Source organism: Anarrhichthys ocellatus, unplaced genomic scaffold, assembly GCF_004355925.1.
Source record: "Anarrhichthys ocellatus isolate YVR2014 unplaced genomic scaffold, GSC_Weel_1.0 scaffold34, whole genome shotgun sequence".
In the NCBI taxonomy this organism is placed as follows: domain Eukaryota; kingdom Metazoa; phylum Chordata; class Actinopteri; order Perciformes; family Anarhichadidae; genus Anarrhichthys; species Anarrhichthys ocellatus.
In genome coordinates this window covers 2,730,893-2,755,642 of record NW_022280064.1, presented here as the reverse complement: position 1 = coordinate 2,755,642, position 24,750 = coordinate 2,730,893, and the positions used below count along the sequence as shown (strand labels likewise).

Below are 24,750 nucleotides of genomic sequence, written 5' to 3'. Positions count from 1 at the left end.
CCCCCCCCCCCCCCCCCCCCTATCGGCCCCAGCGTGGATGAAATATGGGCTGCGTGTAAAGCTATCTGTCTACAAACCGATATGCTGTTTCACAGCTGCGGACACGCACGTCTGAGTGGAAAGAATAAAATAATTCTGTGATGTGTTATTCGGAGTGTTTTACACTAATACAACAAACGCCGATTCACTACTACAGCACTGATGGCCTGAAAATGATCCTCAGCAATGGCTCAAAAGTTGATCTAATCCTGTCATTATACACTCTTTGAATAAGGGTCCCAAGCAGGTTCTTCCTGAAGGGCTGAAGTTCTACCGGGAACCATTTAAGAGAGTTTTTCAAGGGTTCTTTGTGAGACTATGGGTTTCATTAAGAACCCTTTTTGGAAGAAAGATTTCTTCAAGGATTGTTAAAAGCATGGGTGTTAAAGGGGAAAGCCCACAACAGAACCACGCACCCCCAAAACAAACTGTGAATGTGAACCATGATTGTTGCCCCGGCCCGTTGTGGTTCTAGATGAAACCCTTGGACCATGAAAGGGTTCTAGGTAGAACCCCTGGATGGATCTTGTTAGTATCCTTAAGGGGGAAATGATAGATTCTGGGTGTAACATTTAACAGATTTATTTAGGTATAACCCTCTATGTTAGGTTCTAGGTAGAATCCTCTGGAAGGGTTCTAGGTGGAACCTTAATAAAAGGTTCTATTAGGAACAACCTTGGGATTGAACACTTCCCACGGCATTCGATCACAACATTCTCCGCTTGGAAGGCGAGTTTGTCATCTCCTGACATACAACCCTGTGTCTCTATCTATTTAGGTGTCTCACACACACACACACACGCACACACACACACAAGGTCTCAGCTTCAGCACGTTTCATGGCGGAGTCTGGAGCTCAAACATGGTAAGGAAGGACGTCCACATTTAGGCATGACATCATATCCAGTAGGCCTGCTGCTCCCAGAGCTCACACCTCGTCAGTGGAGACCGACCAGGCTGTTTATCCTCACGGCCTAGTGCCAGACACAGAAACCCAACGGCTGCTCTCCTTTTCTTCATATTAACCATCATTGCATCTGCTTCCAGATGCAATGAGCAAGAGCCGTTAGCAAGCGAGGCGCCCTAGTGTTACATGTTGAAAACAAGAGTGGTTTCCAGTCCCACTGTGTGTTAGGAGATCCCTCTCTCCTGACCCTTGCTGATTCTCTCAGCTCTGCTATCTGGGAAACGTACACCAGCGCAGTGGAGGGGGCAGTCTGTGGTTTCGCTTGATGACTGGCTTACGTCCCAGATGTTCTGCTAACCTCTATCACCAGTACTATCTCTTTATCAGATCTAGAACTAATCTTGTATTTGAGCTTTTAAATAAACCAAATGTGGGTGAGTGTCCTTCTCGACCTGAAAAGTAAGTAAGCTCTAAGCGATCTAATTGGTCACGTGTGCTTTCAGAAAATGACTCTACTTCTCTCTTGATTTATTACCTCAGTAAGTAGATTATAGTTCACTGGTTGCAAAAAAGCCAAAATGGCAACGGCCGTAATCCAAGTTGGCCAAAATCGAGCCTTCATAACAGCAGACCACAAACCAATGAGTGACGTCACGATGACTACGTCCACTTCTCATATACGGTCTGTGGACTTGGCAAGTGCAAAAAAATAAAAAATAGAATAGAATTCATGTGTTCTAGGATTTCTTTTTGCCTGTTGAATACGAACAACTACAAAAACAGTGGAGGAAATACATTTTTTAAGAAGAAATACCTCTTTGAGTCATCGTTGAGTGACCACATTCTTCTGCTAATCTCCGGGCCTGCGTTCAACACTGAAGTATAATATACACATGGTGTACATTCTTTTCTATCTACCCACTGCGAAAAAACAAGTCCTGTTAACAGACAGGACGATGTGGACAGGTTGGTGACATCCAGGGAGGTGATCATTACAATAGCAAACAGACGAGACAATGACGAACAGGATGCACGATAAGCATGACCCAAGAGTGCAGATGGAGACTTATCCGCTTTAGCTAATTTACGAAGCAAATAACAGCACGTGGAATGAAACAGCACCACCAGGCAAAGAGCGAGTGTCTACCAAACCCTCACTATGCACACCGGGTTGTTCTCTCTGCATCTCTGCAGAGATCAGGCCCAAAGGAAAACACAACATTTACTATCCAGAGTTGACCCGGACTAGTTTCACAAACACACTAGTCAAACAAAGCAGAACTTCCTTTATTAAAACCAAATACTATAAGAAAGTAAGTGAAGCCAAATCATTAGCATCAAGCAAGAAGAGTAGAAAAGACTATTACATGTACACACATACAGCAGAATACAACAATTCTCACACACAGTGAAAACCTGTTTACTAGAGTCAGTGCCAGGGAGTGTGCAATAACATGTATAGCCGTGTAATAACAGTTACTCAGACAGACTGATGACTGTGGTTTTGTTTGCTTTCTGTCTGACCTAGTTGTCTCGGCTGCCAGCCCCGGGGCATCGAATAACCCAATTTTTCTTTTCACCCAAACGTCTCAGCGTCTCGCTGGCCCACCTCAAAATTGGGCAATCTGACAGGAGACAAAAGAGAGTGTGCGTGTGTGTCTGTGCACGTGCGTGTTCTATATGTGCAAGTTACAACAATCTCTAAAATGGCATTGACACCATGAGAAACCAGAATAATGATATTTTCTGGGTGTGTTAGCTGCTGCATGAAACTTTAAGTGGCACACGGGTGCATACATGTTCCGCAGACTGTGCACACTTTTGAGAGAGCTGGGGCTGCAAACTGAACCCTGCTGCGTTCAAGATACTGTAAAAAACCAACAACAACAACAACAACAACATGCAAACAGAGCCAATTTCCTCCTCCTCTCTCAACAAAGGAGACAGGAAAAAAGATGTCTGGTTCCACGATTGCCAAAAGCAAAGAAAGGGGTGGGTTACCTATGTAATGCACAACACATGCCTGGCCCTTCTTTGGAAATGTTCTTCCTGTTGAGAAGAGAGAGAGAGAAGAAGTGTTATTGTGTGTATCTGTACACCTCAGAAGTTTATCCTGTAGATTAGCAATGGCTCTGGTAAGTCTGGTGAGGAGCAGAATACCATAGGAATGTGCACGCAGACATGTTGAAGTCAGATATGCATGTTAGTCTCATCCACATGTTTGAAACTTTAGCCTGCAGGTTTCTTTTTCCAGGGCAAGCGGCTATAAAATCCCTCTGAGTGAGATATTAGTGCGTTTGACAGAGAGAAATAAAGCCGTGAGGACTCTTGCAGGTCTCCTGGTATGACCGCATACATATAATAAAGCAAATTGTGTTGTAAATTATGTTAATATTTGACAAGACTTGAACGACATTCCGGGGAACTACCGAGCCCCTACACCACGACCACCACCCCCGCATCAAAGCCCACACAAGCGGATAGATCAACTTACCATCACCGGGGGATATTGTCTCGACTTCCACGCCCATGGTGGTGCTACAGTACTTCAATAATCAGCTCTGAAACATACAGACTACAATGCGTGATCGGTGGAAACCATGTATTCATGCATTCACCGATCACTACCGACTCACAGCTGCAGCCAGCCGTCGGACAGCCAAGATGTTTTCTAGTTTGTGGCACAAGACAGCGTCGAGATCTTCAACTCACGCGACGCACGTCGTCTTCAGCCTTTGCGTCAAAACGCTTGTTGTGTATATTTCAACTACATATCCCATAATGCACACCGACAGTGTGAGTTAGTTTTGCTTCCGGGGTCAGCTAGAAATGGATATTTCAGACACATGTCAACCGGTAGAAACGTGATTTAAAACACGGGGGGAACTTGCTTTTAGTTCGTCAGACGGATTCCACATGAGGCGGTTGTGGTTTTCTAAGGTTTGTGTACATATTTACACCAATTATTAGCTACAACGTACGTTTAATAAGTTAATGCTAAAGGTAAACATTAGCATAACTAGCTAACTAAATAACTTTGAAAATGTGTATAACCTCATACCAATGTAATGTAACCTCACCTGTGTAAACTGTATTATTCTCTATAGCCTCATTATCTGATTTAGTGACATACTCCAGTTGTGAAATTGTCAATGGTGAATTATATTTTGCTCACGCACACGTCTTTTTAACAATATATATTGTCTTTGGTTTATTCTGCATGTGATGAGGAACACATTCTCTATTTTAATGAGCTAACTTAGTTGCCCCAAAGGGATGAATGGCCCTGACAGGATCGGTGTGCTGTTGAGGTCAGTCAGGGGTAAGCAGCTATAAGTGTTCGTCACCAGAGGGGATTAAGGCATGTACTTGGAAGGAGACACGAGAGGCTTTTGCTATTCTTAATCTGCATAGGTATAAGGCATAGGCAACAATAGCTGCTCTGGTGCAGGACCCACTCAGACCGGATAGGTCTCGGTCTTCAATGTGAACCCTCTGAGTCACATTTTATTTGTATTTTCTCTTTGAACAAAGCGTCCTCACACCTGCCCGGATGGATCTTGGTAAAGCAAAGCTGATTCGGACGGGTCTCAACGCTCTGCACCGAGCCATCCACCCTGTGCACGGGATAGCGTGGACAGACGGCAAGCAGGTCTGCCTGACTTCTCTCTTCTTCATCAACGGCGAGGTGAATTTCGGGGACACCAACGTCATCGGGCAGTTTGAGCACGTCCTCGGGCTCTTCTGGGGCCCGCTGTGCTGCTCGGACTCTCCCGCTCTGCTGGCTGTCCAGCACAAGAAGCATGTTACCGTGTGGCAACTGCAGCTCAGTGCGCTGGAGCAGAACAAGCTGCTGTGCACTCAGACCTGCGAGATGAGTGAGCCGTTCCCGTTGCTGTCCCAAGGCTGCGTGTGGCATCCTAAACTGGACATCCTGGTTGTGCTGACCAAGAAGGACACGTCTTTGCTGTTTTCTGTGAGAGTGGACAACAGGAGGATCAAAGCGGACATCAAAGGTAGTGGACTCATCCACTGTGCGTGCTGGACTAAGGATGGCACACGCCTGGTGGTGGCTATAGGAAGTTCCCTGCACTCTTACATCTGGAATGACATCCAGAAGAGTCTGTTGGCCTGCTCCTTCTGCCCCATCTTTGACGTGGGGGGCTACATCTGTGCCATCGAGGCCACGGGGGATGTTCAAGTCACGGTGGCTACAGAGCTGCCTCTGGACAAAATCTGCGGGTTAAATGCCGGCATAGCCTTCGACATGTCGTCAGAGGCCGAGTCCCCGCAAGGCCACGGCACACATGTGGTCATGTCGGAAGAAGACAATAATGTGGAATCGAGAAGGAGATCTTTTGAGTCGGAGAGGTCCTTCTTCCCCAGCTCAGGCCCTCTGGACCTCACCCACCTCCTGGCGAGGCACCGCCGCTCCGACCCCAGCCCCCTTCTTCACCTGCGTCACAGAGACACCATGACAGGCTCGGGCCAGGACTCCTCGCACCTCATCATGGTCACCTACGAGCGCAAAGTCACCACCAGCCGCAAAGTCAGCATCCCCGGGATTTTGGTTCCGGACATCGTGGCTTTTGACCCGCGCGGCTCCACGGTCGCAGTGGCCTCCAACACCTGCAACATGGTGCTGGTGTACTGCATCACGGCCTCTGCCATGCCGAACATTCAGCAGATCTCTCTGCAGACAAACGAGAGGCCCAAAGGAGTCTGCTTCCTCAACGACAAGATGCTGCTGCTGATGGTGGGCCGGCAGAAGTCCAATGACCCCGTCTTCCTCCCGTCTTCTAACACGGACAAATACATTCTTCGTCTCGTAGCCAAAGAGCTGATGCTCGATGGAGAGATTCCAATCACACCACCCCCCTCTGCTCACCGTGAGCCCACTTCTAATTTCTGCGCAAGGATTAGGAGGCACTCTGAGCACCTACCTAAGGACGACAGGGAGCACCCAGGGATTAAGGACTTGGTGTTACCAGGTGGGGGAGTTGTTCGCTCTGCGGGTAACAGGCGCAGGCTGGTGGAGGAGGTGGGGAGCGGCGAGCCCAGCCCCGTCACCAGCTCTGTGTTCTTCTCCGACCGAGCGTCAGACAGAGACAGAGCCCTGTCCAGCTCTTCCTCCATCACGGTGGAGAACTTCGACATGGACCACGTCAACCGTATGACCAGCCTGGCGGTGGCCGGCCAGGCCGGCAAAGACTCCGGCCGGGCCGGCTCTCCTCGCTACGAGCCGCCGGACAAGCTCCACACGGACCCGACACTGCCCTTTCCCGAAAAGGCCATGGGCCCCGCCAAGGAGCGCGCTCTGGAGCAGCTGGTTCACAACATGGAGAGGCTTTTTACGCGCTTTGCAGATGTACAGCAGTGCCTGACGGAAATCAGAGATTATAACCAGAATGGCAAGAAGGTCCCGAGTGTCTACCCCAGCGCCTCTGAACCCCCCTATGTCAACGTCACATGTCAGGTACAGTTCTACTCCCCACGTTTTCTCTGTGTATTTGTAAATGAAGGGGATAATAACCCTAACTAGAGAGGACGAGATTCCCTCTCTTCCTACAGTCTCTGTCACGAGCAGCTTTTGCTTGAGAGGCTTAAACAGCTTAATCAGCGGGAATTTACACTTTAAGGATAAGTCGACTGAAATACCCGGAATCGTTTAAATCAGATCAAGTTATGGATGAACTGGTATAACAGCATTTAGCCTGACTTATTTGATTTCTCTTGACTTTCTCCTTCTCTCGTTTCAGAAGCAGTTATCGGAGAACGTGTTCATCGACGAGCGGAGGCCGGTGCTGCTGTGTGATGGGAAGCTGTGTCTGCGAGCCCTTCAGGACCTCTTCAACCTAACTATTGTGGAGATGGTGTATGGTATGTGCAGCATTGTTTTGTATTGTACAGTCTTCAACAACACATACGCTATAATTGGAAGTGATTAAAAGCCTAGTTCAGATTACAAGGTTTAGCACAAAAGCAGCTTACTATGTTTTAATGCGCATGTTTCACTGTAGCAACACTCTGTCCTCAACTGAGACGCAGCAGCCAGCCATAGCCATCTCAAACTACACTTTGCATTTTAAAGTTAACTTGACAATGAAACGGATCTCCGATGTAGAGACAACCATGTTGAGCCAATCGTCTTTGTGTTTCCAGGTCCACTGTGGGTTGTGCTTGTGGCAGATGCAGACGGCTTTGTGCCTCTGACGTTCAAACCCAAAGAGGAGCTTACGGTGCGCAACGGGAAGAGGAAAATTAACCTGCGGACTCCTGAGAGCTCCGTCCCATCCAGTCCAGCCCCCGGCCAAAGCCCCCACACCATCGCAGAGTTCTCCACCTAGTGCCTCCTGACACGCGGCCCAGTTCATGGACTCACGCAGTTGTATCGTCCCTAACTTAAATATGTTTGAGTGGATCCAATACACAGATAACCAGTTATATGTCAAATGTATTTTTCTATTAAAGAACCGTAGCGAGTGGCAAAGGGCTGCCTGTTCAGATGTGATGTTTACATGTTGCTGCTTTGAAATGAGAGCTTAACCCAAAGAATGTGTGTTCTTTAATGTCTTGTTGACAAAATGCACTTCTGTTGTGGAGGACACCGATCGCAGTGCCATGGTGCTCTACCAGCAGTATGTTTTAGAGACGTGTAACACATGTGTCCTGGTACGAGAACTGATAGAGGCTTATGTTTGAGGTAAATGTTTTCTTCTGTTCTGCAGAAATCCCCACGTTAATGAGATGCACATACAATTTCTGGATTGGCACTTTTATGCTGAATTGTCCCGCTCCAACGAATGCGTTACATACAAGTTTGATTTAACATTGTCATGCCACACTTTGGGTTGTATATAATGTTCATAAGAACACAGTTAAAGCACTTTTTACCGAGCTCAGTAACACACCTGACCACTAGAGGGGGCAAGCCTCAACAGAGACCTCCCTGTCATTGCTATAAATTGTCAATCGCAGCTCTATTGAAAACCAAATGAGTGTGAAAGTAGTTTAAAAGAACATCTCTTGGTAGCCTTTTGAATATTAAATCTGCATAACTAGCGTGCATTCTTTTGTGTGTTACTTATTTTACTCCAGAGAATAAAACACAACACCCGCATTTATTCGGTCTATTAACCAACCTCCACAACATTTATTCATTTCATAACATCAGCCCTCAGTAATCATATATCATCAATAAATAACAGTATTGTAGCGCTAAACACAGCAAATAATGGTATACATTCATTGATATAAATTAGGTAATCTTATATATTTATATATCCAAGATGACTGTACAGTACATGTGAAAATGAAACAAAAAAGTTTACATTAGAACGATTGAACTATTTATCAGTGTAATATACACTAATGGACAACTTTCCAGCGGAGGTAACTGGAACACGTGGCTTTGTGGATTCACTTCATTCAAGACCCAGGTCACACACTATTCAAATCTTCCGTTGTTCTGGAGCTGATGCTTTGTTTCCTGTGGGAGACGTCAGTGTGTCACATTAGTAACAGCGGCTTTACTCACAATACTTCTGTACTTCATCTAAAGGTATACTTTTGAATACAGGACTTCAACAATGCTACTATAGTGAAATATTTGTACATATTGATATTAAATGATCTGAATACTTCCTCCACCGCTGATCAATAGTAAATGAAATGCTTATGGCTTTGTTGGCATAATGGCGCAGCTGAACACACTGGCAACAGTTTGTTCCACGGATGAGATAACAAATAGGAGGGAAGTAATAACATTTCTCATAACTTAACAAAGTCCTTCATGCAAAGAATATTAATGTCATGGATTAAAGGGGTACTCCAGCAATTAAAAAAAGCCCTTTTATTGAAGTCAAAATGAAGAAAGAATAATCAAAATCAAACTAGCAGCGGCTGAGATATCCTGACTTTTATTCTCGAGCATGGGTCGAGCTCCTTTTCCTACATTTCCCATAATGCAACTCAATGGCGTCTCTCATTAGACCATTACTGCCTCATAAGTGCCCTTTTTGTTTTCAAACACACAGTTTGTTAGGCAGACTTTCTGTTATAGATTTTAAGTCTCAAGCCCAAGACAAACTTTCTTAAGGAAAAATAATCCTGCTCACCGTAGCTCATCCAGGCAGAGTCTGTTCCTGAGTCGCACGTCTTCGCTGATAGGATAGAGCAGTAGGATCATTAACCCCGTAACAATGAAGGCCACAGGGGCAGCACCAATCAGCAGCTTCAGGGTGTACACTACAGGGGCAGGCTGCTTGCAGGCGCCGGTGTCATACCCTGCAAATCTACACACACACACACACACACACACACACACACACGCAGAGATCCAATTTAAACACAGGTTACAGGAAATCGACATCCCAGCCTGACGCTGCAATACTGCAAAGGAGCCAACTGCACACCTTTCACATAATGAATCATACATCAGGTCCGGGGTTAATGCATTTCTTTGCAAGGTATCATGACTAAGTGCAGATGCAGAGCATCATAGAGTGTGTAAATTAATGGAGCGTGTGTGTGATAGGAATGCAGACTTACTCCAGGCAGAGGGTGGACACTCCCAGGGAGATGCCCGCTGCGAACTTGGTGAAAAACACGTAGAACGAGTAGAAGATGGCCTCGTGGCCTTTACAGTAGGGGTTGGCCAGTCTGAAGTCATCCACCACATCTGGCAGCATAGACCTGAATCACACACACATACATGCAGAGTTCAACACTAATCTGTGGTTTTTGTTTTGTTGTTTTTTTTGCAGGATTTTGGGAGCGTGTGTCCTTTGTCTTCACTCAAAGACATGATGCTCGCCTAAGACCTCCCTCACGCTCTGACTGTAACCATCTTATAGCAGGTCCTCTTATAGCTCTCCGATAAACCGGTGGGCTAAAATTACAGAGCTAATAAGACGATTACACGATGAGCAGCGCTCGGTACCACCGGCTTCAGCCCGCAGAGAAGATAAACAATCGGCCCCTTCCAAAATAAACATGGCCCCGTGGGAGGCCCCTGTAATTTGGGGTTTGAGGGAGGGGACGAGAGATGAGTGAGGAGCGTTCTTGTAGACGCTGAGAAGAAGACTGCGTTACCTCCGGCGGTGTATTAGCTCTGTGATGGTATATAGAGGATTTATAGCAGACGCCGCCTCTGATTCATAAAAATGACATCACGTTCGTGACCGTGACATGACCCAAGTGAATGGACAGGAACCTCTAGGCGCTGGGTCACCACTAACAGCAGGTTCTGTGCTATATCATGGTTTGACTAATGACGCTTTGCATCAAATCAAAGGGGAACTAACATGAGCAGTGCAACCACTGCACAGACAGACTTACAGCAGGACGGCCTTTGTATAAACAATGTCGGAGGCTTAGCGGACTTTGAATATTTCAAGGATATAAATCCAAATTCTACTGATAGAAAAGTAAGCTGTAGCATATTTTTTTTTAATCCTCATTGGAGGCACATAAACCTTGGAGACGCCCTGGACGGTCACAAATAGCGTTGACACAGACGGACTCTCAAATCTAACAACAACAAAGAGTCTACAGTCCACCGGGCCTGCCTGGTTTTTAAACTGCTGGAGGAAACTGGAGCACCGTGTTCACATGTTCATCTGATAAAAGTTTATTCAGCTCAGATGTTTAGACCATTTTAGAGATTATTTGGTGTTTTTGAATAAGCTTTGATCCTATTTGTCTTGTAAAAAGTGACATTGTTCTTGAGGAATAAGGTGGAAAGACCTTTCCCAGAAACTGGGGGGAATGGGTTACTACCTCCACTTCAAACAACAGGGAAGCTATCATATCTGGATCTTAAAAAAATCTAAGGACATAATGGTTCCCATGCTTTACTCCTTTTCTTTTGTAAAATATATCTAAATATCTAAATTGACAATAAAGAAAAAGCGATGATCATCTTGAGTGAAGCATGATATCTGATGTGCTCTGGAGTCTTACCACGGCAACAGGAGCGAGGCGGCCACACTGAGTCCAGAGGAGACGGCCACGACGTAGGCCACCACAACGTTGGGGATGAAGACCAGCATCAAGGTGAAGGGCATGATCCACTAGATAGAGGAATCATTTAAAAACAAATGTAAAAAGTCTTATAGACGAGGGCGCCACGTTGCCTTCTTTGTCCACAAGATGGCACAAACATCAAAGTGTAATAGTCCAAGTTAAAAGCAAACCAAAATAAAAACGGTATACTCACTGTGATACCGCAAAAAGCCGCTGTCTTCTTCCCAAACCTCTGCAGAAACCATTGCCACACCGGGATGCTTATCACTGCAGAAACCTGCGTGAACATGTCCAAGTTGGATCACGTGTGAGTAAGATAGTCTGAGGAAGATGATGAAGTTTCTATATGTGAGAAGTGTCATTGTAAGCGTGTGCAAATCTGGAATGAGGCCAGTTTCCTTTGTCAACATGAAATATTTGTCACATAATTTGTGTAAAACAGCTGCTGTGGTTCAAGTAAAGGTCTAATGTGGTCATAGGGATAAAAATAGTACCAGGATTGAAAAAATGAAGAAGTTATAAAGTGAGTGTATGTAGTGTTGTTCAAGTTGAATGTATTTTTAACCACGCCGCTATATTTGTAGTTTACAGTCAAGTCACATGGTGTATCTTTGGGTGCTTAGAAAGAAAGAAGCTGTACTCACCAGGATGGTCAGCACAATATTCTGGAAGTGATCCCTCAGGTCGGCGGCGTAAGTGCAGAAGAGGACGAAGTTGCTCTGTACCAGCTGCAGAAATCAGAGATGAAACGTTCAGATATTCACTCATGTCTTGTCTACTCAGCGCTGTCGCTGGGCGCTCAGCTCGCTGCTGACGGCGTTTTGCAGAGATTTATTCCCACCCCGGGGCTCGCATGGATGACAACTGACACCTCCACTGAGATGAGGGATCGCAGATACATACGGAAATAGATCCCATGCAAAAGTTGGAGTAGTCTGCAATAATTTAAACAGCCTGAACCCCAGGTGTCAAAACTGAAGCGTCAGGCTGCAAGTGACAAACAGCAGAGAATGACGCGCTGCTATCATTCTAAACGGCCTTAAAAACATGCTTTAAACCGTGAGCCTTCAGTAAGTGCTCTTCTACTTTGATCAAATCAACATCGAGCACCAGCAATTCTTCCGCCTTGTCAGGATGCAGGACTCCATTTGCCGTAAACGTGCTTTTCACCTGAATGGCGACGGTGATGAAGAGGAAGGCAGCGGTCAGAGTGAGGTACGGCCCGTGTCTCATCACCAGGATGAAGCCCTGGTGGAACGGGATCTGCTTCTCTGTCTTCGGGGCGTACGGATCTGAAACGGTAAGATGTGGAATTAGGATACGAGTATGCAGCATATATCGGATAACATGCAGTTAAGAGAGAGGCGATGGATTTGCTCCTGGCACTGCCCAGCTGCATTGCAGCGGATGCTGTTTGTCATTTATAATACAGAGATCAGAGCATGAGAGCAAACACTGGAGGACCTCCAAACGGTTCAATGACACTCGTACTTGTAAAAGTGAAAAAGATGCAAGAAAACAGCGAATGTTCCAGTTATTAAGTATGAGCCTCGGCTCCTAGTTTCATCTCCAACTCTACTGGTTTGAGTCCAAAATGTGTTCCCAAATGTGGAATAGCTCATTAGGGCTGCAACTAACGCTCCTTTTCATCACTGATTTATGTAAGAATAATCTTTTTTAAATGAATCATTAGCCTATGAAATGCAGAAGAAGAAAAAACGTTCCCAGAGACCAAATAGTCCAAAACTAAAGAATATTCAATGTACAATGTTGTAAAAAAAAAATAGCATTTGAAAAGCTGAGATCAGCTCATGTCTGGCACAAAAAGGAAGATATTATACAACTGATTTGACAGACTTAGTAGTCCCACTATTTGTTATGAGTAAACTGAACTTTATGCGTGATGTTGGAGTAGTGAAGTCATTGTTTCCCTCACCGTCTCTCTCTTTGACTCCCAGGAACATCACCAGGGTGCAGACGAGAAACACTCCTCCTATCACACCGGCAGCTATCATGTACATCTCCTTCTGCAGGAGAGAAAGGACACACATGTAGCAGCAACAGTCCATCTCTTCTTACACAGCCAGCACGAAGCCAGTCTATTCTCAGCCTCATCTCAATCTTTAATTCATAATGTGCTCAAATGCCTAAACGATTCTAGTGCTTCATTTCACCCTGCTATACGTCCATTACGACGTGATTTATTGCCTGCGACTTTCTGTGTTTATTTTCTCGGCATCCCTTTAAATAGCAAACTCCGCCACGGGCATTTCACTGTACAAATACAAGCATCAACAGCAGGAAACCTCAAGTACAGCTGTATCCTTAAATACATGCCGTAACCGTTTAATGCTGCACCTCGACAGGAACTGCTCTGCCTTACACAACCTCTGTTTGTTTGCTATTTTTCCATGTGGCTCAGCCAGCAGTTCATTATTATTTATGCACATCAAACACACCCTGTTTCCGAGGGCAGACCTAGTTTGCGCAGACGGTGTGCCACCCTTCACCAGCGACCGCGGAGGAATTTAGCGGGTGGCTGCGGAGGGTTTGGCGCGGTGAGCGGGTCGCCCCCGAAAAGGTTCACCCGAAATCCATCGGAAAAGAAACCCAAATAGCTGCGGTGCAACCAAAATCCAACACCAGGACAGTTTGGACTTGTTTCATCCTCGCAAAGAAGCAACTTGTTGGACTCACAGCAGAAGTCGAGTTTATTTCACAGCTCTGCAAACTGAAATGTTTCCTATCGTGTTCCTTTCCCTCCAACTTTACACTAAACTGCAGCCACCGTGAAGTAAAACACTCATATCCCAGACATATTGGATCTGGAGAAGCCTTGTTCCAAATGTTGCGGGTGGGATATAAATAGGCCTAATGACTTACAGACTGCGGAGACCCCTCAGTGTGGGGGCCACAGTTTGGAGCCTGATTTGAGGGAGTGAACCCCCTTTGTGGTCGATGAGAGGGGAGCCGGCTCAGGATGTCGGGTTCAGATATCAAACAGTGGCGTCTCCTTTCAATCCCACAGGTTTCATGGGTTAAAACACGGGGCCATTTTGGATGTCAGAACCTGTAGACAGTCTGTAAATATGGACCCAATTTTCGAACAATCCTCCTTTTCATTCAGCGCTGCTTTTTTTGGACCCCCCTTCCCCGAGAGCACACCGCAGCTCCAAGTTAAGTGAGAACGATGATGACAGTCCCAAGTTATTTACCTCCGTGGCCTACTTTGGGCACACCTGGGCTCCCGGTCTGTTCACGGGGACACTTACCGAGTGTGACAGGTAGTCCTGGGAGCGCACCAGCCTCCTGACGATCTCCGTCCCGCTGCTGTTGCCAAGGTAACCGGCGGACATGTTGTGAGGCGGGCAGTGCTTCAGAGTGTGAGCGCTGGCCACGATCTGGCCCTGGATGGCGGCGCCCACAAGTGTCCCCAGCACCTCCATTGTCATTCCTGGCGTCAACACAAGAAAAGATCCAGCTATCAGTTTCCTGCACTTCAAAAGCAAACTCACACATTCTTAATCTGATGCAAAGAAAGCAAAGATTAATTCAGCACTGCAGTCATTAGCAGCTGCTTTCTATGCATATTAAAAGGAGCTCACGGTAAGCAGTGGCCGAGTCTCTCTCCTTCTGGTCTGTGCTCAGGAACATGGTGAGAGCAGAATAAGGCACGTGGAAGCACTGCAATGGAGCAGAAAGACACAGTTATGGCTCGGGTAAATAACGAATACGAAGTAACGAAATGTGGCTCAGCAGCATTCGCGCAATTCTCATAAGGCTGAAGAAAGATAATGAATTTTGAGTTGTTTTTTGTTCTTAGCGTGGCAGCATGGCTCTAGTTGGTCGCTCCACCCCTTTGGTACACACCAAAATATCTTCGGAACTATTCAGTTGGATTGCAATGAAATTCTTTGTACAGACATTCATGGTCCCCACATGATGAACCCTAATGATTCTCCTCCAGCACCACAATGAGGTTGATATTTGCGTTTTTTGAGTGAAATAACTCAAAAACGTTTGAATGGATTGGAACTTGGTACACACATTCATTCTCCCTTCAGGGAGAATTGCAACCACATTGGTCGTTCCTGATATTTTGATCTCTACTGGCTTGTTAAAAACCTCCATAACTGATGACATTTCCATAAGATGCTGAACATCACACCTGCTAAACATGAGCGATTGTCATAGTGAGCGTGTTAGCATACAAGTCAAAGCGTTCATTTAAGCTCAGCCTCACCATTGCTCCCCACTCTTTAGTCTAGCGTATAACATTTGACTCACAATCAAATGGGAACACCCAAGATATGTTTAGATGTCTTTAATCTACAAGTGCCTGTGGAAATGCAACAGAAAAAAAGGAAGATAAAAATACAGCAATCTCTGCAGTTTCCATGTTGGCCGACCTCAGCTCTCTGTTTTCTCCTTCCTCACCACCTCTCCCAGAGAACAGGCGAGCAAACCGAGTCTTGCTTCACTTTGTAATTTACACGAGGGCTCAGTCAGCACTGCGGAAGCCGCGACGAAAATAAACGCGGCCGTGGAAGGGTTTTCTCCAGCCGCCGGTTCTGAACGGTATGTTATTTATGGGGCCTTTACTGGACGCAAACATTTATAGAATTTAACCTGCTTAAACCGTTCGCTGCAGATGGAAGTGAGAACTAATAAATCGGATAGAAGCCCCGTTAAAGCTTGATTACATAAACAGATGATGTCTTGCATCCTAGCCTGTGTTTACAGAATGATAGCAGCTGGCCTCTCCCAGCTCACTTCACACAAACACACACATCCAGAGACAATGAAGGCAGGCTAAAAGTGGTAACCAGCATTTACCCAGCAAGAGGTTCCTGGCAGGGCTGCCCGTATACTTATCAAGTAGTTAGAATGACATGCCATTACAGCTCGCCGCACTGTGGCTGCAGCGGTCTGCGCACTCTGTAGCACATGTTAGATGGGTTACCCCAGAGCAGGGGTAGAGAGATGAATGGTCTGGACCATAATAACAAAAGGCAACCTAAATAACTACGCTTCCCCTTTGAGGTGAGCAATCTAAGAGCTCTGGGCTCTGATGTGCTGCTTGTCTGACAAATCAAAGCGCAAACCCAACCAGGAGCTGTCGGAGTCTGGCATGAGACGACTGTAATCATCTCCCACGTTTGTTATTCGCAGTGTTTGCAGCATTTTATCTATATTGTTACGCAACATGTCTTCTGCCGACTGTGAGCCGCATCAATAAGAGCTTTCATCTCCCGTCTCCCACTCGCCGCCTCTCTTGCGCCGCGCGCCCGAATTCCCGCTGAGTGATGTAAAAGCACGCATGCGGCATTTCAGATTCCCAAAACTTCAAAATGCACTCCTGAAAGGGCATTCGTACTTACAGTGATGAGGGTTTGGTAGAGGCAGTAGAAGCCGAGGTACCAGAGGAACCTGCCGCTGATGAAGGGAGGAACGAACCAGAGGTAGAAGTAGGAGACCACCAGGAACGGAGAGCAACCCACCATCCTGGAAAACGCACACAGACGCATGTCAGGTGAGAATAAACACTGAAGCCAACTGTCAATATGAAGCACACGTACTGTAATTACGTCTCAATGAGGGGTCTACGCAAATCTCCAAGCAGCCACCATCTCCATTGTATGAGTACAGATGACAGTGGTTGTGTTATGTAATATCCATAGCGGTGCAGTGTTAAAATCAGGCCATATTTGTGGAAGATTACAGTGAGGCTAAGCTGACAGCTAAATGATTATGTTGTAAGTGTGACAGGAAATACCACAATATTTCAAACCGTTCACACACACAAACGCATGAATAAGCAGCACACGCTCACGCAAAGGCCGCATGAAGCAGTTCTGCTGCGTTGTGCTTCTTGCAGAACTCGGAGCGATACGGTACGGGAGCCGTGTATAATTCATAGGTAAACAACCGTGGTGTGTCGTTACGGTTAACGTGAACAGCTGTGTGTTTTGATGTGACGCCAAAACGGGCAGATTATGGAGGATCAACTGTACGACTTGTCTGTGCAAACACCAACATATCATCCGCCTTTTCCTTAAAAGAGCGTTTGTTTGTCATGCGGTGTAGGGTCTGAAACAGCTGCACATTAACAGGTAGAACAAGGGGGCCGGTGGGGATTTTGGTGACTGTGACAAAAACCTGCAGCGGCTTCTGAACTCTGACCCGCTCCGACTGCACCGGGAGTTGTGAACAGAGAAAGCGGGAGAAAGGAGCAGAGAGAGAGGCAGAGGTAGTGGTCATTTCTAGCATCGTCCAGCCCGCCCACCTCACTCTCCTCCTGATTGTTTGCTTCAAACAAAGGCGGCCGGTAACGCTGGTGCTGCAGTATTGACCGCTCGGTCATGGGAGCGATGAAAGGGCCCCCGGGGGGGTGGGGGGGGGGGGGCGATGAATGGGGCGGTCAGAACGTTCCTGCAAGATGACTGCGTGTTTCGGGGAGCGGCGACAACGGCACATGCGCCAAGCACACTCGCGCGTTCACGCATTGGAAACACACTCGCACCTGTCCCCAATCATTTTGCACACGTCTTAATTAAGACAGGGCGGGCTGATAGGAGGCTGGCGCGCATAGTTCTCTTCTTTCTGACTTGCTCCTGCAGAGTTTTAATTAGATGCTGTGCAGAGGGGAGAGGAAGGTCAGCGGGTGAGAGTGTGCTTTCTTCGTTGACTTTGAGATTTAGTGTTCATACAGTCCACTACATTTCAGTGAGGAATATTGTAGGCTACTTTTGTACTCTTACATATTCTACTTATGTAAAAGAATTAGAGCAGTCATATTAATCAATCAATCTAATACACATATTGTATAATGATATAGCTGTCACAAGGGCCAAGTAGGTAGTAGTATTTGACTCATAATACTTCAATAATAATATTTTACATTGTTGTATCGGTACTATTACTTCAGGAAAGGAGCATTTCTTCCTCCACTGGTATACCATCACTGTGTCTTTCTCTAGTAGAGACAATCTTCCATGAAGAAAAAAGTTCTCGCCACTGGGATTGTGCAATATACTACAACCACAAAAATAATAAACAGGGCAGCACCCAGGAGGGCGTTTTTTGGGCCAAATGACTCCATCCTAAAGAAGATAGGAATCACGTTATGTCTGGCAATGAACGCTTCCTGCTGGATGGGCAGAGGGGACTTTCCAAACAGGGTCCAATCTGAGGGAATGTCTTGCAATCTCTTCACACATACTGATGAGCCCACATTTCAAATACCCACATAGTGTATATACTACACACAGTATTCACATGGGCGCACATACACACACACACACACACACACACACACACACACACACACACACCTGCTGCTTCCTGTGAGTAATCAAAGCTGATTCAACAGCCATCAGCATCTGTGGCCGGCTGGCCACAGTGGACCTGGTCCCCCTGCAGCACTGTCAGCTCGTATGTAATCTATGGTTTATAATGCAGTCGGCATTAGATCCTGAATGTGTAATTACAGTAAGTGTTCAAAAGACTACACACACACACACACATGCGCAGCCGCTTATAGGATCATCTTTTGCAAAAATGGTGATTTGTGTTAATAGCTTCGTATAATCCGCAATCGTAGAGCCACAAAGAATAATTCCTCTGAGAGGCCGTGAGATACTTAGCATCTTGCGCACAAAGGCAGCTGGGTGATGTCCAAATGTGAAATGAGGTGTTACATAGATGTAATCAAATGTAATCGGGGAGGAACGGTGGCAACACCACTCATGAAAGAATGCAGATGAATTTCCTTGTCTTTTGTTGTCTGGCCTCAAACGGCGGAAATAACAAAAAGAACAGCCGACGCCCTTGAAGCTGAACTATGTAAAGCTCATCAGAGGGAGCGTCGGGAACAGTGTAATTAAAGCACAAAGGCTATTTATTCTGCCCAATCCTCAGGTGAGAGCCTCGGGCCTGAGAATAATTTGGGAAAACATCCGAAAGTGGAGCACATTGGGGTTTTTATCTGTTTAGACTTTGCACAAACACGAGCATGATGTAGGGTCCGTAATTATGTCTGACAGAGTGGGAGAAAACCAAAACAAAGTTTCATAATCTGTTGACAAATTCCAGTCCTTTTTACGCAAGCTTATCTGTATGTCAACAGCAGCACCTTACTGTGTTTTAAACAAGTCTATTAGCTTCGGTAAATAAATAAATGAAATATTATTTTGCTTTTTTTATGAAATTGCTTATATGTCCTCCTTCTTAAAGGTTGAACTGCAGTTAAACAATGAGATTTTGTGTATGAATTTTCCTTGGTAGCCGAATACAATAATATACTTCTGTGGCAATATCTTGAAAGCAGTAACAGTCCTTCCCTAAAGAACTGTCTTATTATTACTATTTCTGTACAACCAGATGTTTTGAATGTGATTTACAGATAAAAGGAGAAAGAAAGAACCCAATGACTGTGAAAGAGAAACAACAATGATGGAGTTTCCTTCATGGTGTGAGCAGGGAGCTCACCAGGGCATGAGTCTGCCAATCCTGGTCCATCTGCTCTTCGTAATGAAGAAACCGACGACAGGGTCGGTCACGGCCCCCCAGGCTTTACCGATGAACAGCACCATGGAGGCCTGGAAGGCGTTGATCTGCGGAGCAGAACGGGAACAGAGTAAAATAAAAACACATGCAGGCACACACAACCATTTGCTTCTCATATAAAGGAGCCACACACACACACACTTTTCCTCATTGTCAAACACATACCTGAGCGACATCCAGCAGGTATATTTGCAGGAAGAAGGCTGTGGCGCTGGCAGCCACCTCCTTGGGCGCGCCGCCGATGGCGAAACACAGCTTGCTGCTAAATGTCAACTTATGGCCCAACTCGGTCTGTGGAGACAGAGGCGACAGAGCGGAGGAAGAAACTTATTTTCAGATAATGGTGGCCACACAGGTCAGGCTGCTAATGAGCCAATTAACTTTCCTCCACTGCAAGCGATCTGGGGAAGACTCTCATTCCTCGCAGGGAACGGGAGATAAAGGATGCCCGGCGCTGAAAACTGCTTGCTGTCACTAAACACACAATAGAACTGCTTAGCGTTGTGGTTTAAACTAAGTATAAGGTAATTGCTTCTGACAAGGTTTTGCATTTATGGACACCATACCATCAAGGCTGAGGCCAAGAGACGTAATTGAAAACAATATATTCAGATTATTTTGAATTAACAGGATCAAGCAATCTGTAACATGTGCACGCGTGCATGTGTGCATCCTACTTTTCTTTCTTATATTTTCATCATCATTTTAAATCCAGAAAGTGAGGAGTAGTGTGTCACTTTGTTAGCCAATCAGCGTGGATGATTCAGTCATAACATGGTAAACTGTAGGTTGAGTACTTTAGACTGAAAGCCGTGAAATCCAACCAACTAAACTAACTTTTATTTTAGTTCCCGAACAAATTCCCACCTAAACTGGAGACGACTTCCCAGACACACCAACGTGAAGCGAGCTGTGTCGCTCTCATGTTGCCCCCTCTTATGACTCATAGATATTGAATCATGTAGTTGTTCATGGTCTCAATCCTTCCTCCAAATTCAATTTCAGGTGCTCCGAAAATAACATTCCTTCTCATCTTCATGTCGTACGTGACGTACGTTGAGGATGCGTGGACGTTTATGTGTTTCTCCAAGAAAAAACACACACAGATAGACTGTAACTGCAAACTTAGATCATCTTCCCGTATCTTTGCCTCCCTAAATGACTTACTCTAGCAGGCAAGAGAGATGCTCATGTATAAAATATGTGTGCGTGTTAAATAGATAGAGAATCAGGAGCCCCCCCCCCCCTTGCCGGCTGTTTGCATTGTGGTCCGTCTGCGCAGGCACTGAGGCCCATGGAGGAGCCGGAGAAACCCACCGAGTCATCCACAGCTCCGTTTCCCCTCACCGTGCTCTGCCAAAACCATCAGACACGTGACTGTGTGTGTGCGTGACGTGTGTGTGTGTGTAGGTCTGTGTGTGTGTGTGTGTGTGTGCAAAAAGAAGGGGAAAGCTTTCATCTTCACACATGAATAAGACGAGTCACCACAGTCTGGGGAGCACAATATTTACGACTGTCTCCAGGGGCTGTGCACAACCTTTGCCTGTTCCCCCGATTCTATATAACCTTTGGTGTCAGGCACACACACACACACAAAACAGTGTCACTCCACATCCAGTGGCCCAGGCATAGCCCCACAGCTACCCCCCCCCCCCCCACCCCATCCAAGAGCTTCATGAAAGGGGGAAATCACCAAAGTAACCACTGCCACGACCGGCACACTGTTATTATCCGGCCCACGTTTTCTCTTCCTCCTTTTTTGTCGCCCCATCAAAACATGGAGGGGTTCGAGAGCGACAATTACCAGGAGGTAGGTGTGTAATTATTCAATCGCAAGACAAGCGGGTCAGAGGTAAGTAAAGGCTGCGCGGCGGTTCCGACTTCAAAACTCTCTCTTCTTCCACTCTCACTGAAATTAATTAATTAATAATTGGAGAGAGAGAAATTAAAGTCTTTGGTGTCTGGAGAATGCTGCTTATCTGATGATGTGCAAAAAATACTCCATCTCTCTCTCTCTCTCTGTCTCGCTCTATCTCTGTTTGTCTCTCTCTCTCGCTCTCTCTCTGTCTCTAAACTCTTATTCTTTCCCTCCAAACACTTACTCTCAATCTTTCATTACTGCATTCTTATCATCAAAGAGGATAAACAGGATATCCTTTCTAATGTCTGGATGCACAAACAGCACCCCCCACACACACACACACAATTCAAAACACAGACAGAAACGCTGGCTCTGACTAAAGGGAGCATCTGCAAAGTTAAGACTGTCAACAAGCAAGGACAGATAAGACTAATCTCTAAAGTTCATGAATCCTTAACCGCTAGAGGGGAAACTGAACTGCAAGTGATTTAAGTCAGGATTGAGGATAATTCTAGTGCAAAGAAAAGGAGGGGAGAAAAACATGTGCCAGCAAAGCTATATTCTCCAAATAAAATGTGTACACTGAAGGTTTGCGTGCAAAAAGTTAAGCTGGTAAAATGGATATAAAAAAAACTGTTTAAATGTTCATTCAGTGACGGATTTTCTGACAATTCTGGCTATCAGGGTCATACCAAAGGGTTCTCGTTGTGGGAGTTGACAACAGTAGCTTTGTGCCATCACTTTAGATTATGGATTATGAGAATGAAAGCAAAAGGTTGATTATGTCAGTGATGGAAGCAAGCCATCAAAATGTCAATGGTCGCCTGGTGACGCCGGCTGAACTCGCAGGGAATCAAATCCAGTAAATCCAGAGATGGACAGAATTTATGGCTCCCCGGGCATGTCAGTGTGACAAAGCTCCGTATGTGGAATTTGCTGTGGCAGTTTACTGAGCATTGATCCGTCATGTAGTCACATTCACGACGGGAGAAAGTGTCCACTTCAGTCCGTATACTTTGAACTTTGAAGCTTCTGGCCCAGAAGTGGTCCCAACATGTTCCAGCTACATCTTAAAGGTCTTTTGGGGAAATAAAAAACGACTATTTATGCTGAGACAATACTCAACTTTTCTTCCAAATATAATTAAATACCGTATATTAACACTGCAGATCAGACAGAGCTTTAGAGAGGAGACAGACGCAGAACTAGTTAGATCGAGTGATGTATGCGTGATGTATCCGTGATGTAATGCTGTTTTCACAAGCAACCTGAGTCAACGTAGGGAAACAGAAAACGAGTGACTAACTTCCACGGTATTGCTTTGCGACAGTATTTCAAAAACTGTTCTGCATTACATGGTATCTAAACCAAGAGGCAATACACCGTGTGAAGACTTGCTGTCTTCACAGCTCACTTCCATTCAAACACAAATACAAACACACACTCACACGCCAAAGTTTTACTTCCTTCACAGACTTATCACCTTCTAGCACTCAAATGGCAATCAGCCACAGCTCTGATATGATGAATCTAACGAGAGATAAGTCAACCCAGTCTTCTGGTATTTGTAAAACTTGAGTAAGTCATTCCTTTCTACTGTCTTGCTTCCTATAATGAATGTGATCACGACTCTATTTCCTCACTTAAGTCCACTGATCAGAGAAAAAAGGTCATCATCCTATCAGTCAGAGCAACCTTGCTCAAATGAAAACAATCAACTTCACAATCAAGTGGATTACAGTTCACAGGGAAACAATGCAGCTGATTAATTGCAAACAGATAGTTGTTGTTTTTTCTCTCCTTCTCCATCCAATCATGTGAAGTCACTCACAGCCAACCTAAGCTGCAAAACACACCAGATGAGATTGGAAATTCTCACTCAGATTTGTGCCTCACTACACAGCACTGGTCGAAACAAGCTGCCATTGCACATGTGATGACAAACAACAACAACAGAAGAAGAAGCACAGGTGGCCTTACCTGCTGAGGAGTTTTGGGGAACAGCGGCTCAGTGGGCTTGATGAGCTTCCCCGCGGAGCCCTGCGCTCCCTTGTCCCCCTTGGTCATGGCTGAGAGGCTGTGCGTGAGGCGGCAGCCGTACTTTTGCGCAGGCGTGTGCGAAGGAGTGCTGAAGTGCGTGTGACTGCGACTCCTCGTGTGAGCGAGAGCGCGGGGAGCCTGCCACTGGGTGGTGGTGGTGCTGGTGCTGTGTGTCAGAGGCTGAAACTGGATGTGGCTCTGGCTCCGGGTGTGTGCGCGGTGCGCGCGAGTGACGGCTCCGGAGGCCGCGGGCTCCTCCTGCTCCTCTGTGACAACTCTGCCGCTTTCTACCGCCATTCACATGCTGTGGTTGCTCTGGAATGAGGCCGGGGAGAGAAAGGGGAAGGAAAGGGCAAATGTCAGACAGGCGGTGGTGCCACACACACACACACACGCACACACACATCTGTAAAAAAAAAAAAAAAAAGCATATAGGCACGCACACACTCACTCAATCAATGACAATAATGCAGGCACGCAAACACACAAAGACTTTGGATGCATGCACAAAAAGGCATAAATGGGACAATGCACAACAGCAGAGTTGAATACAGATGCAGGAGAATGTAACAAGAAACCACACACACACACACAGACACACACATGCTCAAACTAAGCAACCTTTTCTAAATAAACAGACCACTAAAAGTCAAATGTCATTCAGGTTACCATCACCTGCTGTATTTGACAGCTTGCGCAGCTGTCTGCGCTTGAGAAAGAGCAAACGGGCGCAAAACAGCGACGATGTCCCGTGCAAGAGTGTGTTAGTCTGCCCTACTATTACTGAAAGCACATCCATAAACAACCACTGATAAGAACCTTGCTTATATATATTTTCTTTTTTTTAAAGGAGAAAACAGATGTATGGTCCTACCTCTTGTTGATGGGAAAAGCTGCCGCTGTTGTCAGCGGCTATGGTCAGTTAGTTTTTGCGGTGATCTGCCAGTCAGTCGGTCGGACAGGCAGGATGAGAAGGAGACTGCGGAGGATGGAGACGGTCTGCGCGTCTCCGCTCCCGGTTTGCTTTCAGTCTGCAGTGACGGAGCGGCGCCGTGCAGCGGCCGTCACGGTGCACAACACTCAACGGATCGCATGTATGTAGGCAATGAATGTGTGAGAGATTATGCGAGGCGTGTGTTTGACACGAGCAGTGTGTGCGTGTGTGTGTTTTGGATGGGAAGGCACGGCAAGGGGACCATGCCACAGAAAACACTGTTGTTTCTGACTTCATAGGTGTGTTTTTAGTGAGATAGTGACAAAATAGTGCTATTTTTAAGCATGTGTTAAACAATCATATATTATTCCTATA

General features: G+C 46.0%; 3 protein-coding genes across 5 annotated transcripts in view; 1 reads left to right on the top strand and 2 right to left on the bottom strand.

Moving 5' to 3' along the window:
- Window positions 1-3,690, bottom strand: part of fkbp1b (FKBP prolyl isomerase 1B) — a 7,080-nt gene extending 3,390 nt beyond the window's left edge. The window contains exons 1-2 of the mRNA XM_031866297.1: window positions 3,441-3,690; window positions 2,948-2,995 (exon numbers count right to left, since the gene is read on the bottom strand). Of these exons, the coding sequence (XP_031722157.1) occupies window positions 2,948-2,995; window positions 3,441-3,477 (85 nt within the window). The 5' untranslated portion in view covers window positions 3,478-3,690. The remainder of the gene's footprint in view (window positions 1-2,947; window positions 2,996-3,440) is intronic.
- Window positions 3,691-3,775: 85 nt separating this feature from the next.
- wdcp (WD repeat and coiled coil containing) lies at window positions 3,776-8,012 on the top strand. 2 transcript variants are annotated; one of them, XM_031866173.1, is made up of 4 exons: window positions 3,776-3,886; window positions 4,481-6,422; window positions 6,706-6,826; window positions 7,109-8,012. In XM_031866173.1, the coding sequence occupies exons 2-4, from the start codon at window positions 4,500-4,502 to the stop codon at window positions 7,291-7,293; spliced, it is 2,229 nt and encodes a 742-aa protein (XP_031722033.1). In that variant the 5' UTR covers window positions 3,776-3,886; window positions 4,481-4,499; the 3' UTR covers window positions 7,294-8,012. The 2 variants fall into 2 exon arrangements, with proteins under 2 accessions (XP_031722033.1, XP_031722034.1); XM_031866174.1 differs by having other exon boundaries at window positions 3,776-6,422.
- Window positions 8,013-8,073: 61 nt separating this feature from the next.
- mfsd2b (MFSD2 lysolipid transporter B, sphingolipid) lies at window positions 8,074-24,690 on the bottom strand. 2 transcript variants are annotated; one of them, XM_031866175.1, is made up of 15 exons: window positions 24,316-24,690; window positions 23,382-23,756; window positions 19,706-19,831; window positions 19,463-19,587; window positions 16,354-16,477; window positions 14,578-14,656; window positions 14,245-14,426; window positions 12,909-12,999; window positions 12,143-12,264; window positions 11,617-11,700; window positions 11,166-11,249; window positions 10,910-11,019; window positions 9,497-9,640; window positions 9,064-9,240; window positions 8,074-8,435 (listed from the first exon to the last, which is right to left on the bottom strand). In XM_031866175.1, the coding sequence occupies exons 2-15, from the start codon at window positions 23,736-23,738 to the stop codon at window positions 8,387-8,389; spliced, it is 1,854 nt and encodes a 617-aa protein (XP_031722035.1). In that variant the 5' UTR covers window positions 23,739-23,756; window positions 24,316-24,690; the 3' UTR covers window positions 8,074-8,386. The 2 variants fall into 2 exon arrangements, with proteins under 2 accessions (XP_031722035.1, XP_031722036.1); XM_031866176.1 differs by lacking the exon at window positions 24,316-24,690 and having other exon boundaries at window positions 23,382-24,309.
- Window positions 24,691-24,750: the final 60 nt, after the last annotated feature.